General features: G+C 30.4%; 1 protein-coding gene across 1 annotated transcript; it reads right to left on the bottom strand.

Moving 5' to 3' along the window:
• Window positions 1-2,567: 2,567 nt before the first annotated feature.
• Window positions 2,568-4,962, bottom strand: LOC105636610 (trihelix transcription factor DF1). The gene is made up of 2 exons (XM_012219926.4): window positions 4,538-4,962; window positions 2,568-4,147 (listed from the first exon to the last, which is right to left on the bottom strand). The coding sequence occupies exons 1-2, from the start codon at window positions 4,774-4,776 to the stop codon at window positions 2,908-2,910; spliced, it is 1,479 nt and encodes a 492-aa protein (XP_012075316.1). The 5' UTR covers window positions 4,777-4,962; the 3' UTR covers window positions 2,568-2,907.
• Window positions 4,963-14,730: the final 9,768 nt, after the last annotated feature.

The raw sequence follows: 14,730 nt of genomic DNA, 5'->3' as shown, positions 1-14,730 counted from the left end.
ACAGCTTCAGATTTGGAAAAATTACTGACAATTTTCACCTTTATCTTTGTCTTAGTGAAGACCAATCCACATACCTACTTTACGTGAGATTTTCATGCATTAGTCCAGTAAATTTGAAATAGGAACGCTTAAGGATTATTCCTTCTTTATCATTCTTGTAATTCTCAAACAAGTGCGGCTCAGAAAAACAAGACTGCAATTTTGAGACTTTCCAATACTACTTATCGATACTACATTAACTTTATTTAAAATGAAAAATTTTGAGAGGGATGCCAGATAAAAAGGTCCAAAATGTCGTCATATTAATTATGTAATCTACGTGCAAATTGTACTCTGAATGAGGAAAGTGATAGATAATAAAGAAAAGACATTTAATGCATTTAAGTTTTCAAAGTCAAATTAGATGACTATTTTCAATTTGTATTTTTAATAGTGTACTCAACTTTATGGACGTGAATACAAATATGAGTGACTATTTATGTAATTATTGAAAATATAGACACACAATTGGATGGTTGTACTATAGTTTTAAAAGACCTTTTATGTTGATATTACACCTTGTAAATGTGCACGAATTTTGTTAACTCCTTATTACTTAATGTAATTTTATAATTTAACTGAGTACCGATGAAATTCATGTTCATATTATGAATAAGTTGTACAAAATGTAAAGATATTGTTCCTCTCTTTCTATTATCCTTAGTTTGAAAAGCTTGTGAATGCAATTACATATTCATGTTCTGTTCCAAATTTATATAAGTGCATATTGTAAAAGTTGAAGAGACAGAGAGAATATCAAAAAATTATGGTTTCACATTTTCGTCATATTTGCGTGCATTTGATTGAAATTGCTCAAGACTTTAGAAAATGAGAAAAATTCAAAATTTCAAACGTGGAATGTTAAATTGAAAAATTTTGAAAAATCATAAATTAATGCCATTAGCTTACATTTCCCTCCATTTTTGGTTGGAATCTTATAATAAATGATTCATTGGGATCTATCCACATGAATTTGCTCTCTATCAATTAAAGAGCCCGTTTAATACTAAGGGTAAAATATGCATAAATAGAGAAAATTATTCAATTAAACTACCATCTTAATCCCTGTGTAAATTCAATTATTTCTATATAAAGAGAACAAAATGAGTAATTATTTTAGAAACTATCTTCCAAAGATAGGATGTTTTTGTGAAATAAAAAGAGTCTTATTGTACTTTCAAGTTATATTTGGAGTGTGTTCAGAAACAACTTTATGAGTAGTTTTTAGCATTTTAACTTATTTTTTCTAGTGTTCAGTGACATCTTGTTTAAATAAGTTTTTAGAGTTTATGATGATGTTTTATAAAAAGTAACCCAAGTTAATACTTATCAAAATAGTTAATTTTTCAAAACAGACCATTGGCATAAAATTTTAAAATATTTTAAACATATATTTACAAATGTAGTATTTGTAAACCATTCGAAAATGTAGTATTTGTTTCAAATGCATTTAAAGTTTATTTATAAATAATTTTTTATATTTATTAAGATAAGTTTAAAATGAGAACATTTGTGTTTTTGTTATAATTTTAGAATTCAATATATGATAATTGTTTAAAATATCCTTAAAAATTAGAGAAAACATAAAATATGAAAAAAAATGGAATGGGGGTATAAATGAGAGAGGAAGTGAAAAGAAGAGAAGAAAGGAAGAGAAAATTTTATTAAAAAAGAAAAGAGAGAGGAGGAAATAGAAAATAGAAAGAAAGATAATGAAAAATATGCTTTTTTTTTATTATCCAAAAGTTCAATTATGTAAAGATTGTGCAATTTGTTTGCGGTAGCCACAATTTTTATGGAATGAATTTGATTTAATTATGTTGAATTCCTTATAATTAAATTTATTCAAATAAATATTTTTTAACACAATATATATTTAAAATTGGAAATAAGAGGTTAATGATAAGAAATACTTGAGTTCTCAAATTGGTTGTAAGTTCCAAATTAATAATATTATTTACTATGGATGACAACAAAGCCGTGGGGTGGACGGGGCCGATTGTCTATCATCCTGCCCCAGGAGAATGGAGGTTGGGGCGTGGAATGGAGGTTGGGGCCAAATTGCCATCATTATAATTTTCATTCTATAGGCAGAGTTCTTAGATTTGAGTCCTTAACGTTATTTGTCCAATGAACCTCCCAATTAACAGAAAACAAAAATTTATAATCTATTTTACATTAAGGTTAAAATTGTTTTTTTTTTTTTTTTTTCTAAAAGTTGCTTTTGAGAGTAATTTATATATCTTTGAAAGGTTTATATATTAGAACTAAACTTTAGGCAACTAATGACGTTTTAACCATGAGTAAACTAAGCAAAGAAGGTTGATTCTCCTTTTGCCAAAGTAACTTACTGCTTTGCCACAAGTGATAAAATGGCCACTTTATCTCAAAAGTAGATTAACTCCATTACATCATTACCAGTAACATTTCCCACTCAAAACCAAAACCAATCATACCCAGAAATACCGCTTATTGATTGATACAAAAATAACCAAACATTTTCCCTCTTTTTCCCATTAAGAAAGTGATGGCAGATAAAATTGATTGATAAAGAAAAAATAAAACATAACATTTCCCACTTTTACACACGTGTGAACAATCAAAACAAAATTACAAGTATACTATATATTACACATTAAACTGTTTATTCTAGTTCTGGTCTTCTATCTCTATCTCTATGATGCTGTTTTATTCAACAAATAATTTCCATATGCATATACAGAGATGCCTGTTCTCCATGAGGCCTTCATAATAAGCTCTTGAGCTTGAATGTGTGTTTACAAAGCTATCAAACAGTCTCTGCACCGACTCTGACCCACATCTCACAGTATTGCAGAAAAAAGTTTAGTTCCTCTCCTTTTTCTGTAATCACTCCATCATAGCCACTGCAGAAGGATCATTAGCGACGACTCGATAACCATCTTCATCGTCATTTTCTCTGTCATCTTCTTGATTCTGATCAACATTTTCACTTTCTCCATCCTCTGTCGTCACTGATTCCTGCTGTTGCCTTTCTTCTTGGCCACCCATCATGTGCATTAGAAGTTCTTCGGGCTTCAATTCATTACCAGAAGTAACTGGATTGTCAACCTTCCTAGTCTTCCCTTTATATATGGCATCAAGTTGGTGAAAATAAGGACAAGTCTTTGAATCCTCGGGCCTTTTCTTATTGCTCTCTTTGACCCTCTTGAAGTACTTGTTCATATTTTCCCATTTTTCTTTGCACCTCTTTGCATTCCTATTATAACCAAGCTTTTTCATTTCTGCTGATATTTCCTCCCATAATGGCCCTTTTGGTCCATTATCTTGATATTGCATATCAAGTTTCGTTCTTAGACTAATCAGGGCTTCGATTTCTTCTTTAGGCCATCTTGACGAGCTCATATGACCAAAGCTCTCAATATTATTATTTTCCTGTGCCATCACTACTTTCTCTGCAGGAACTATTTGGTTCTCAGGCAATTGCACCGGAATTAATTGATTATCAGGCGACTGCACTGAGCTAGTTTGCTCTGAGAACTTCTGCAAGAACGAAAGCACAGCAGCATCTTTTGCAGCTGCAATTGATCGTTCTTGGATTAACAATTCACGTTCTCTCTTAATCCTATCCAATTCTTGCATCTTCCATGCTTCCTCTCTTGTCATTCTATCTTTTTCATACTTCTCTATTGCATCCAAAAACTTCCTTTGCAAACTCTCTTGCTTCTCAATAACTTCCTTCATCAACTTCTCAAAAAACTCCGTCAATTTCCTTTTCTTCTTTCTTGTTCCTTCCGATTCTTCACTCGAAGTAGAGGTGGCCGAAGTAGAGCCGTTATCGACAAAATTTATACTTGGGCTTTGGATTGAACTCAGAATAGTACTTGTATTAATATTTACTGGGTTTACTGCGACTGCAGCCATGGAAGAGTGAGCTATATCTGTGGAAGAAGATGATAACAACACTTGATTATTGTCTAGTGCTTCTAATTGCTCAAAAAACCTATAAGCCTTGCCATTTCCCTTGCCAGATCTGCCTTCTTTTGTTCTTCTATGGTACTTATAAATATTCTCAAACTTTTCTTTGCATTTCTTGGCACTTCGGTTATATCCAAGCTCACTTAATTTCCTGATAGCAACCGTTACAATAAAAAACTATTCCATATATTCACAATCCTTTAACTTTGAATTAACCAATTATCAATCTCTAACACAATTAAATAACTAGAAACATCAATAGATACAGCATTTGAAAGCTTACAAGACCCATTTGACACTAATAAACCATAAGTTGATGCATACAAACTCAGTCTATACAAACTAGACAAATTTCAAATGGGTAAGTGATATTTTCTTCAAATATTGATTATAAAGATAGAAATTGACGGAAACAATCATTTTCTAGGTAAACAAACAAGATTATCTAGAATAAGATAAAGGGCAGTTACTTGTTTTCCTTTTTTCCATCATTTTCTAGCGAATTTTCTCAAGAAAATTTAAAATGAAAAACTGAACTGACCTGGAAACCTCTTCCCAAAGTGGAGCTTTCAGTCCGGCCTCTCTAAATGCAACGTCCATATCAGACCTTATCTTCAACAAAGCCATGGTTTCTTGCCGTGGCCACCGGGTACCGACTAAGTACCGGTCACCCTCTTCAACTTTTAGCTTTTCTTCTTCATCAAACCCACCGCCACCCACCTCATTCACAAGGTTGCCGGTGGCGGCGCTTGAATTTTCCGGTAAGGTAGAAATTTCCATGAGCAAGAAAAAGTTACAGCTCTGAGAAAATTTTGGGATAAGAAAGGTGAATTTCTCTCTAGGGTTTGGGTTAAATTTAGTTGGGGCTATTTCTCCTTTTTTTTTTCTTTTTTCCTTTTTTATAAAATATAAAACGAGGGTTTTAGCTTCTTTCTAAAAATTCTACTACTAGCAGTAGAGTACCATTTGTTTTTGGGGTTAAGTTAGTTAAATAATAAGGAGGTGAATTAGGGTTTTCATTAGGGGAGTTCCAATCAAGTGGATGCAAACCACAGTTGATTTTATGACGTGTCAAAGTTTGATTGGGTTGGTTTGTCAATTTTGGATTCTTTGGTTGGATGTATTAATTTTAAGGAGTGCTTTTTTTTTAATTTTTTTTGACTATTGGTCAATAATAGTGGCTACAAAAATAAAAACCTTGGTTTAATGTCGGAAGGGTGAAAATTGGAAATTTAAAAAAGTTGAATTTAGATAGAGATGATTTGAGGTGGCAAGTTGGCCTCGTCTTGCTTGCTTAAATTGGTTCAAAGGTTGGCCCACATAGCCCACCATTTGCCTTTTGAGTGTTTGCATTTCACACAATATCACACTTTGGATTTGGCTTCCATTTGCATGATTTGGCTAAAATGCCCCTTTACGATCTTCTTGTTTAGTTTTAATTGATTGAGATATAGCTGACATTTCTCATATTTTTTGTCAATTTGATTTTTGAACTTTATTCTAAATAAATGTTTATTTTTATTTCTTTCTTAACCAAGTTTCATTTCATTCTCTTTTACCTTTTTCTCCCAAAAAGAAAATCTTAGGGTAAGTTTTAAAAATCTAAACTGATGGAGCTTTAATTAATTACTCAACTCAAAAAAATAGCTTTTATCTTTACCTTGCAAGTATGGAAATAATAAAATTTCAAATCTTAGTGACTTGATTCCAAGCATCAAATTTAGGTAATGAATTCTTTGCTATACCAAAACTTAGTTCAATCCTGATAAAGCATTAAAAAAAAATTGATGAAATATCGTAACTTAAACATAAAAAAATAAAATAAAATCCAAGCAAGAAAGTCCATTGTTGCATCGGCAGTTCTCTTAATTAAACAATCGGCAAAATGATTTCTCTTAATTTAAGGACCTCTATAAACAACTTATAAAAAAAATTGTTTAATTTGAGGGATACAATCAAATATACTTGAGCCATAAGCAGTACATACATTTCATTTGGTGCTGATTTACTATGACATAAACCTTTTTTTTTAAATGGTTTTTATATCCTTCGAAGCTATTTTGCTCTTTGCATACCATAACCATTTACACTTCCTTGATTCCATGTTTAAACCTATAATTATAATAATAGACTTATACAATTTTTGTGTTTATTTATTTTATTATATTTGATTATATAATCAACAATTTACATGTAAAGATAAGAGTTAATCATTATTACTATTATTTCTTGCAATTTTACATAAATTTTATTATGAAATTGAAAATAAAAAATTTTTAAAATAGAAATAATATAATTTAATTATTATATAAATATTTTCACAAAAAAAAAAAAAAGGAGGGATCGCAACTAGTGAAATTATAAAAGTTAGCAATCCGATCAATTCCCAAAATTCCAAAGCAATATCATTATCCCAGGTATTTTAGACAAGGCTAAATGGGAAGTTTTGGAGATAAGTTGCATGTCACACACACCTATTAAAGAATGAAATTTAACAAGTTTACTTAAGAATTTACTTTTACACCAAGAAAGAAAAAAGGTAAAAGCGAAAGAATAATATATAATTTGCACGAACCTAATCATAATTGAAATCACACTAGAGTGTAGAATTGGGTTACGTAATCTCAATCATGGGTGTCTTTTCACATTACCAAGCAAGCATCTTCCTTACAACAGCTTGTAGTTAATAAAATAAAGGTCAAAAATTTCAACCGTTAAGGTGGTGAAATTGTGGTCTTAAAGCAGCCATGTCCATTTATGGGACCTAAGATTTAGTGATTGTGACCATCCAAATTATTTTATACACGTCTTGTCTACTGCTTTGGTTAAAAATAAATAAATAAATATCATGTGGGTTGGCTGTCTGCTGGAAATTTCTTAATTACTTTCGCTTGCTGTTTGGAGATTTGGAAGTACTATCTGCTACTAGAGATGGAAGCGGTATCGCTACGTTAAAGGTAATTGCTCCATTTCGTTTAAAGAGGAAGTAGATAATTATAAATAAATTTGAGATAAATATATATATTGAAATTATTATCCATAATAAATATGGGTAGAGTATGAGTATAAATCTCTAAAAACCTGTTATCCGTTACCCATTATATTTAACGGGTTCGATAGTGAATACTCACGGATGCCCTATTAATTATTAGAAAAAAAATATTTTAAATAAGATTAAATTTGGATAGTTTAATTTTTCAGGGAGTAAAAATTTGGATAGTAGATGTCCGCGGATGCCCTACCCGTTTAAAGGTTTACTTTAAATGAATTCTGAATAGATGCGAATAGTAAAAATTTAAACAAGTTTAAATATGGAAATTTAAACGGGTTTAGAATGGAAACAGATAATAAAATTTTAAACAGATACAATTATTATAGTTTAAAATTCACGAGTACCCACTTAATTTTCATCTCTGGCCTCTATTTATTGAATACCTCCAAAAAAATCGTCTCTTATTTTATGGAAGTTTTATTGAAGTGAAATTAAATTATTTCATTTTATCACTTACAGAGAGACAAGATTTATCAAGATCGTCAGTATATTGATTAAAGCTTAATTTTCGTGCAGGGATCCGCATTCGGCCAATTCGGTCGGTTTGAGTAAAATTTTTAATCAAAATTAATTAACTGAAATTTTTTTTAACTTAACCGAATTTAACTGAACCGTTCTAACCGAATTAATTTTGATCATTAACGAATCAAAGTTAAAAAAAATGAAAACTCAATTAACCAACCCAATTAATCGAAATTTATAATTAACCAACTTTAACGGAAATAAAAATTAATCGAAGTTATTAATCGCTATTTAATTAAAATAAAAACTGAAATATTTTTAATTTTTTAATTTTATTATCTACTTAATCAAAATAATATAGTTTTAAGAGTCGGTTAATTTGATTAATTTGGTTAAATTAAGTTTTAACTGAATTTTTAACCGATCGCGGAAATTTTAATTTTCTTTAACTGAACATTTATTCACTGAACCGAATTGGCTGAATTAATTGAATTAACTGAATTGGCCGAACCAAATACTCACCCCTATTTTAGAGTGTTCATTATTTTAGAGTGTTCCTGAATTTATTGGTTACTTTTGTATATTGAATTAAAAGGATAGAGGTGAATGCACACTAAGGTATAGTCTAAGGGTAAGTGCATATGTAACATCCCTTCCCGGTCCACCCAGTAACCCAAATGAACCGAGCCGAGACGTTACAATCTGGTTGAACTTATGTCCTGTCATGCTAATATCATCCTGTATGCTAAATATGAATACAAAACACTCCCAATTAAACTCCATACTTTCAACATCTCCAAATAATCATCATAACACAATAACACTTTATATATTTTCATAACTGTATCAATCCTCAATAGCATTTAATATCCAGCAATTAATTGCATTCATTATATATATCAAGTCTTCATGAACTAATCATACCAACTATGTTAAAATATTTCATATTCACTCATTTCATCAGTAGTATTCTTATCTCCAAATATTGACGCCAAAATAATTACATGCTTCAATTATATTTCCAAGTACATAAGCTCTAAAGAAAAATGTAATAATTATATATGCCATAAGTCTTAATTATACAACTCTCAATCTACTATGACCAAATTAGTCACTTCTGCTTTGATAGTACTCTTCAAGTCTTCAAGTAGCAACCATGATCTTAACCTACGCGTGATAAAAATCGACGCGCTGAGTATAAAACTTAGTGGTGCTCATAATTCACATACTTAACAAAGTGCGATGGCAACTTACTTAAAATACACATTTCATAAAATCATTGATAATCTTAGAATCATTAAATTTCAACATAAATGTATCTTTATAGCAAAGAATAAACTTCTAATTCATAACATAAATAATTGAGTTCTAATTATCTCATAACTCCTTTACATGAACTTTTAATCACACATATCAAGATACTATCATGATCTTACCTGCTGTTCATTATGCTGTATGAATTAAATAAATAAACATGTAAGAACACATAACATTATATTTTCATTATCTTACTTGCTGTTCATTATGCTGTATGACTTATGCACTTTTTAGTCACATCATATAATTTATAAATAAGAAAATCTCATAACTGTATGGCTCCATAAGAACTAAATAAATAAACTAGTAAGCACACATAACATTATACTTTCATGATCTTACCTAATGTTCCTTATGTTGTATGAATTCTGCAACTTTTATTAAAACTCAGTGAATATCGCAACGAATAAAGAAACATGTAAGCACATACATATGTAGAAATAAACATGTAATCACATATGGAATGTAAGCTCACATATCATGATACTTTTATTATCATACTTGCTGCTCATTATACTGTATGTTTATGCAATTTGTAGTCAATATAACTGTATAGCTCCATAAGGTTATAGTGAAACCAAAGTGATAAGAAGAATTATATGAAACTGGATGAATACTGTATGACTGGGCTGCTATGGCCATTATATAATCATATTCACTCAACGGCCTGTAGCCGGAGTACCAAACTGTATGGGGGCGCAGATCTGCTATCCTATGTCGCGACATAGCATTATCTACGTGGTTTCTACCTAACTTCAATGGAGCATAATATCGGTATGTCAATATATAAAACAAAAGCATATTAACTACTTCATAATTTCATAAACCATACTGCTTACCTGTATGCTGATAGCCTCGCCAAGCGGCAACTTGTGTCATGTTAGTTTCACATCATTTGCATGCTTGCATTTTGTGTTTATACATGTGTTCATGTTATCTTTTTGTTTTAACATGATTGGAGGCATACAAGTTGAGTAAAGGAATACAATTGCATAGAAAAATAGGTCCAAAAGAGCATCAAAACACAAGTCGCGAGCGCGCCATGAAAAGTCGCGAGCGCGAGAAGCACATATGAGGGTTAGTGAGTTTACAGGCAAGATTCGCGAGCGCACAATGAAATTCGCAAGCGCAAGAAGCACAAAATGAGAGTCAGAGAGTTTACAGGCACAATTCGCGAGCTCGACATGAAATTCGCGAGCGCCCGTCGTGTTTTCCAGCCTGCGCAGTGTGTACTATTTTGATCATATATCTCAATTTATAACTCCGATTTAGGTGATTCAAAAACCCATTGAAAGCTAACACATAGAGGAACAAATAACTCTTCTATGCCACTTCCTAATTCCATCATTAAATAGGGTCAAAATCAAGGTGAAATTACTGGTTACTTTTCCAGCAAAACCTGTTTCAGCATGAACTCAATCTCTACTTCATTTATTCATTTCATCTCATGCTTTTTCACCATTTTCAGTCTTCTTACTCAACATTAAGCAACATATCTTCTCATTAGCAACACACCACACAAGTGCTCATGCAAGGAAATTAGTTAAACTAAAAGAGAGAGCAAACCTTCACTTAACAAGCTTGGAATCTTCTTCTTAGCTTCCTTTTTCTTCTACCTTTGAGCTCACTTCACCTATAAATAAGAATTCTTATGACTACTCTAAAAATATCACCAAAGGATTCAATTATGAAATTCAAGAAGGTTTACTTACTTGGATAGAATAGAAGTTGAATTAATGCTTAACTCCCATTAATGGAGATAAAGAAGAAGAAGATGGAGAAAAGAAGGTGGAAGAGGAAAGTAAAGGAAGAAGATGAAGATAAAGATGAAGAAGAGAAAATGAAATGGAAGTCTCGGGTACATCTCCAAAATATCAATGATTTTTATGTGAAAATTACCAAATGGTACCTCAAGTGTCAATATGTTACAACTTAATATTTAAGCTTTATCTTTTAGTGCAAGTAAGTCCTAATCCTTATACTTTGATCTTTTTGCTTCCTTCAAGTAAGTCCACTTCTTTTCAGTTACATCTCATTCTACCCCACTCTGGACTCTAATGGCTCGAACCGGGTTTTGGATCAGCCCGACTCGACTCTAAGCAACGACTCGATTCAGTAGGATGTCACAACTTACTATTTCAAACATAGAAAAATGGGACGTTACAGCATATGTGAACTGGTTATAGATCCAGGTTTGAATCCACATTCCCTAATACTCAAAAAATAAGGACAGAGGTGAATGATCGGGTAAAAGATTATAATTTATGAAAATAAAATTGAACAACATGAGTTTACTTCGGCTTAAGCCAATCAATCCTAATCAACATAGAAATTAACAATTGGGTAAGAGATTAGAACTCTAGAATGAAAGGATAGAAGTGAATGATTGGATAAAATATAAGAACCGCTAAAGATAAAGTTAAGTAATGTCTACTTATTTTAGTTTAGGTTAAAGATTAGTACTAAATAATAATCTATTAGCAAGCTAGTAGGCTCTTCAGCCTCAAATGTGATTTATGAATTTATTACTTGAATATATGGAATTCTTAACGATTATTAACTAATGAATATTTAAGTTGTTTAATTTTAATTTCGAATATAAGGCCAGAGAACAATTATTTTAAAAAAAGTAATTAAAATGACAAGTGAGAGTTAAAAGAAATATGATATGATTATATACTTTTTATTTTTAGAGATGATGTGATTATATACTTATTTAAAGTAGTTCTTTTTTTCAATGTCATGAACCAATACCGTGGGCTGGACCGACATGTAAGCTTAAAGCCTCCGAGGCCTGTATTAAACGTAATTCATATGAATCCATTTCTTTAAACCGATTCTATGAACAATAAGCACATAATATGACGTTATTAAATCATTCTGTCAATTTATATCTTTAGCCCAGTTTCCATTTTTCGATCAATTCATAGCTCGGCCATGTATTTTTATATACCATTAACATCATCCATAGTGTGGACAAATTGGTACAATCGTTCTTTTGGAGGGATAAATAGAAACTCCTCAAATTTATTGAACAACACATTCATAGTTTTTTTTTTATATGATAAATTGTAACATAAGACTCCCTAACCGCGGAGCTCAATAAATATATGTAAGCACATTTTTATACACATTATTGCATTTTTTTAATATTACTCAAAAACTAAAAATTATTATTGTAACTCTGCGGAAAAAAAAGTAGAGCTTATCTGAATTAGCACATTGTCTACCTCCTGAGAAAAATTTAAGGAAGGGGTGAGTTTCACAAACTCAGTAAATAATAATGAATAATGCATAGCCCAAACAATTACACATGATGCTTTCCACATTTATATAATGAACACACCTTCGATAAAACGCATGTCACAATATTAGCATCCATAAACAATATCACTTTCAAGTAATCACATGAAATGGAGATTGGTCAGTGGCGTCACAAAACCCCCCGACAAGTCATCCTCGCACATGGCCTATCCTCCCATATGTGTACACCAGGGAGGCGATCTTCATAATGGCCAACTGGTCTAATCCTCACTTGACTAGTCCTCTCATTATTTTTCCGTTCTCTCTTTCTTGTCATTACCAATAATAAGCTACCCTGTGGTTTTGCCATATCATCCATATCATTTTTCATCAAGTGCACATGGGAGCGTCGATCTCCCATATATGGCCAACAGTCCCGGATCATCCTCACAATCTCATGGTGACCCACTTCATCTCAATTCCTCCTGGAAACAAGGCACAACATTATCACATCACAAGTAATCCAATCAACTCATACAATATAGTAAACACATAGAAGATCAATATGTACATATGAATATAATTGTGGAATATATATATATATATATATATATATATATATATATATATATATATATATACTTTTAGTATTATCTTATTAAGATATATTTACTCACATTACTATCAATATGCACATATGAGTGCCGCTGGATCAAGAAGGAGGAAAAAGAAAAGAAAAGAATGAAAGAGAAATTTCTAGGTTATTTCTGTTAAATTTGAATTGGGTTTGGTCAAACTCAAGGGTTCAATCCACTTTTCAGTTGGTTTATAGGTTTTTCATCTGGCTAAAGATTTTAAGCTGGTTTATGAGTCCGTTTAACAATAATAAAATATTTTCTTTTAAAATTTCTTCACATAACCCAATTGGTTGGAATCAAAATTTAATCTTTAAATGAAAAATCGACAAAATTGATTTTTCGGGTTATTTCAGTCAATCATGTCATATTTATGTAATTGAAGTTTATAAAATCCACGAAATGTATAATTTAACTCCTAAACTTTAATAAAAAGACATTGTGGTACTCCAAACTTTAATATTGACTTGATGACATTTTGAATTTCACTTTTTCTAATAATTTCACCTATTTACATTAGAACATCAGTTTTTAAGATTTTTTTACTATTATATGCAAAATATTAATTTGATATGAATTTAACACAACTTCGAAATAATAATCTTCACAGTTTTCAATTATCAAATAAGTATTTAATTGATTTAATTTTATTAGTTGAGGTGTTTAATAGATGCAATTTTATAAATAATGAATATATACATCTTAAAAGTAAAATACTTTTATTTATATATATAATATTGACAACAAGTAATGATTCCCTAAAAATAAAATGACATCGTAATGAATAAAATCTAATTTTATAAGAGATATAACTTAAGTATAATTTCAATAAAGTCCGACTAAAATTCCATGCTAAAAAAGTAGCAAACTAAAAACTAAACTAATATTCTACTTATAACTAACTAAAATTTATTATTTTACTTGAATTTTTATGAATTAAATTCCAAAACAATATTAGATAGATATTTACAATATTTTAATGTCATGTTCAAAATAAACATAAGAAAATCCAAATCATATATAAACATGAGAGAGAATTTTATTTTTTATTTTACACAATTGAAAGGAAACATACTTCAAGATTTGCAGTTGGAGAGTATAGATCAAATGAAAAAATATTTTATTTATTAAATTGGATACAATTTGAAATTAGAATGTTATTGTAACTAAAATTGAAGTTCAGAATATTAAGAGAAGAAAGTTGAATTTAGGCTCCATTTGTTTCCGTAAAATAACTTGGAGGAAAGTATTTTCCACAATTTTCACTTGTTTGGGACGTTCAGGAAAATAAGTAAATGGAAAGTATTTTTCTACTCAAAGGAAAGTTAAGTCATATTTAAGGAAAATAACTTTTCATTTTCAAAAGTGTAAAACATTTTCCAGACTTTGAGAAATTTATTATAACCTTATAAATCCATACTTTTTAATTTATTAATCATTGGTAACTACTATCACCACTCACTATTTACCACCGACGACCCCACCAGCCACCACCGTCGACAACCACCACCAGCCACCACCGTCGGCCATTAGCGAATTTCATAATTTATCATTTTTTTTCATTATTCTCATATTTAATAATAAAATTTTTAAAATACAAAATTTATATTATTATTATTATTATTATTATTATTATTATTAGTTAAAAATTTTAATATTTTTAACTAATTTTTAATTTTGCAATCAAACAACGGAAAATAAGTCATTTGGCGAGAAAAACATTTTCTTTGAAAAATATTTTTTAAAAGTAAGTTATTCTCAAGAAATAAACGAAAGGTTTAGATACAATTAAAACTGCTGAAAAAATTTGAGGGTTTTTTTTCAATGATTTGGCTTCTTTTAAAAATAGGCAAAATGGTTCATGATTCTCGCAGTGGATTGCGGTTAACTCTCTGACTCTGTGCGTAAAATGCTAAAATATACAACAGTTTTGATACATATGCTACGTGTTGGACTTTTTCTTTAGACTATTTTTGTTTTTGATAATTATTTACTCCATCCATTCCAATTTAATAGTAACAAATG

Source organism: Jatropha curcas, chromosome 3 (genome assembly GCF_041381405.1).
Source record: "Jatropha curcas cultivar XTBG-Jc1 chromosome 3, XTBG_Jcur_1.0, whole genome shotgun sequence".
Lineage (NCBI taxonomy): Eukaryota > Viridiplantae > Streptophyta > Magnoliopsida > Malpighiales > Euphorbiaceae > Jatropha > Jatropha curcas.
The sequence above is the reverse complement of the archived record's forward strand: the minus strand, read 5'-3'. Positions and strand labels throughout refer to the sequence as shown.

Coding starts and splice junctions, on each gene's coding strand:
- LOC105636610 (XM_012219926.4), bottom strand. CDS start 4,776: ATGGAAATTTCTACCTTACCGGAAAATTCAAGCGCCGCCACCGGCAAC. Junction 4,148..4,537: donor CTTTGGGAAGAGGTTTCCAG/GTCAGTTCAGTT, acceptor GGTTGCTATCAG/GAAATTAAGTGAGCTTGGAT.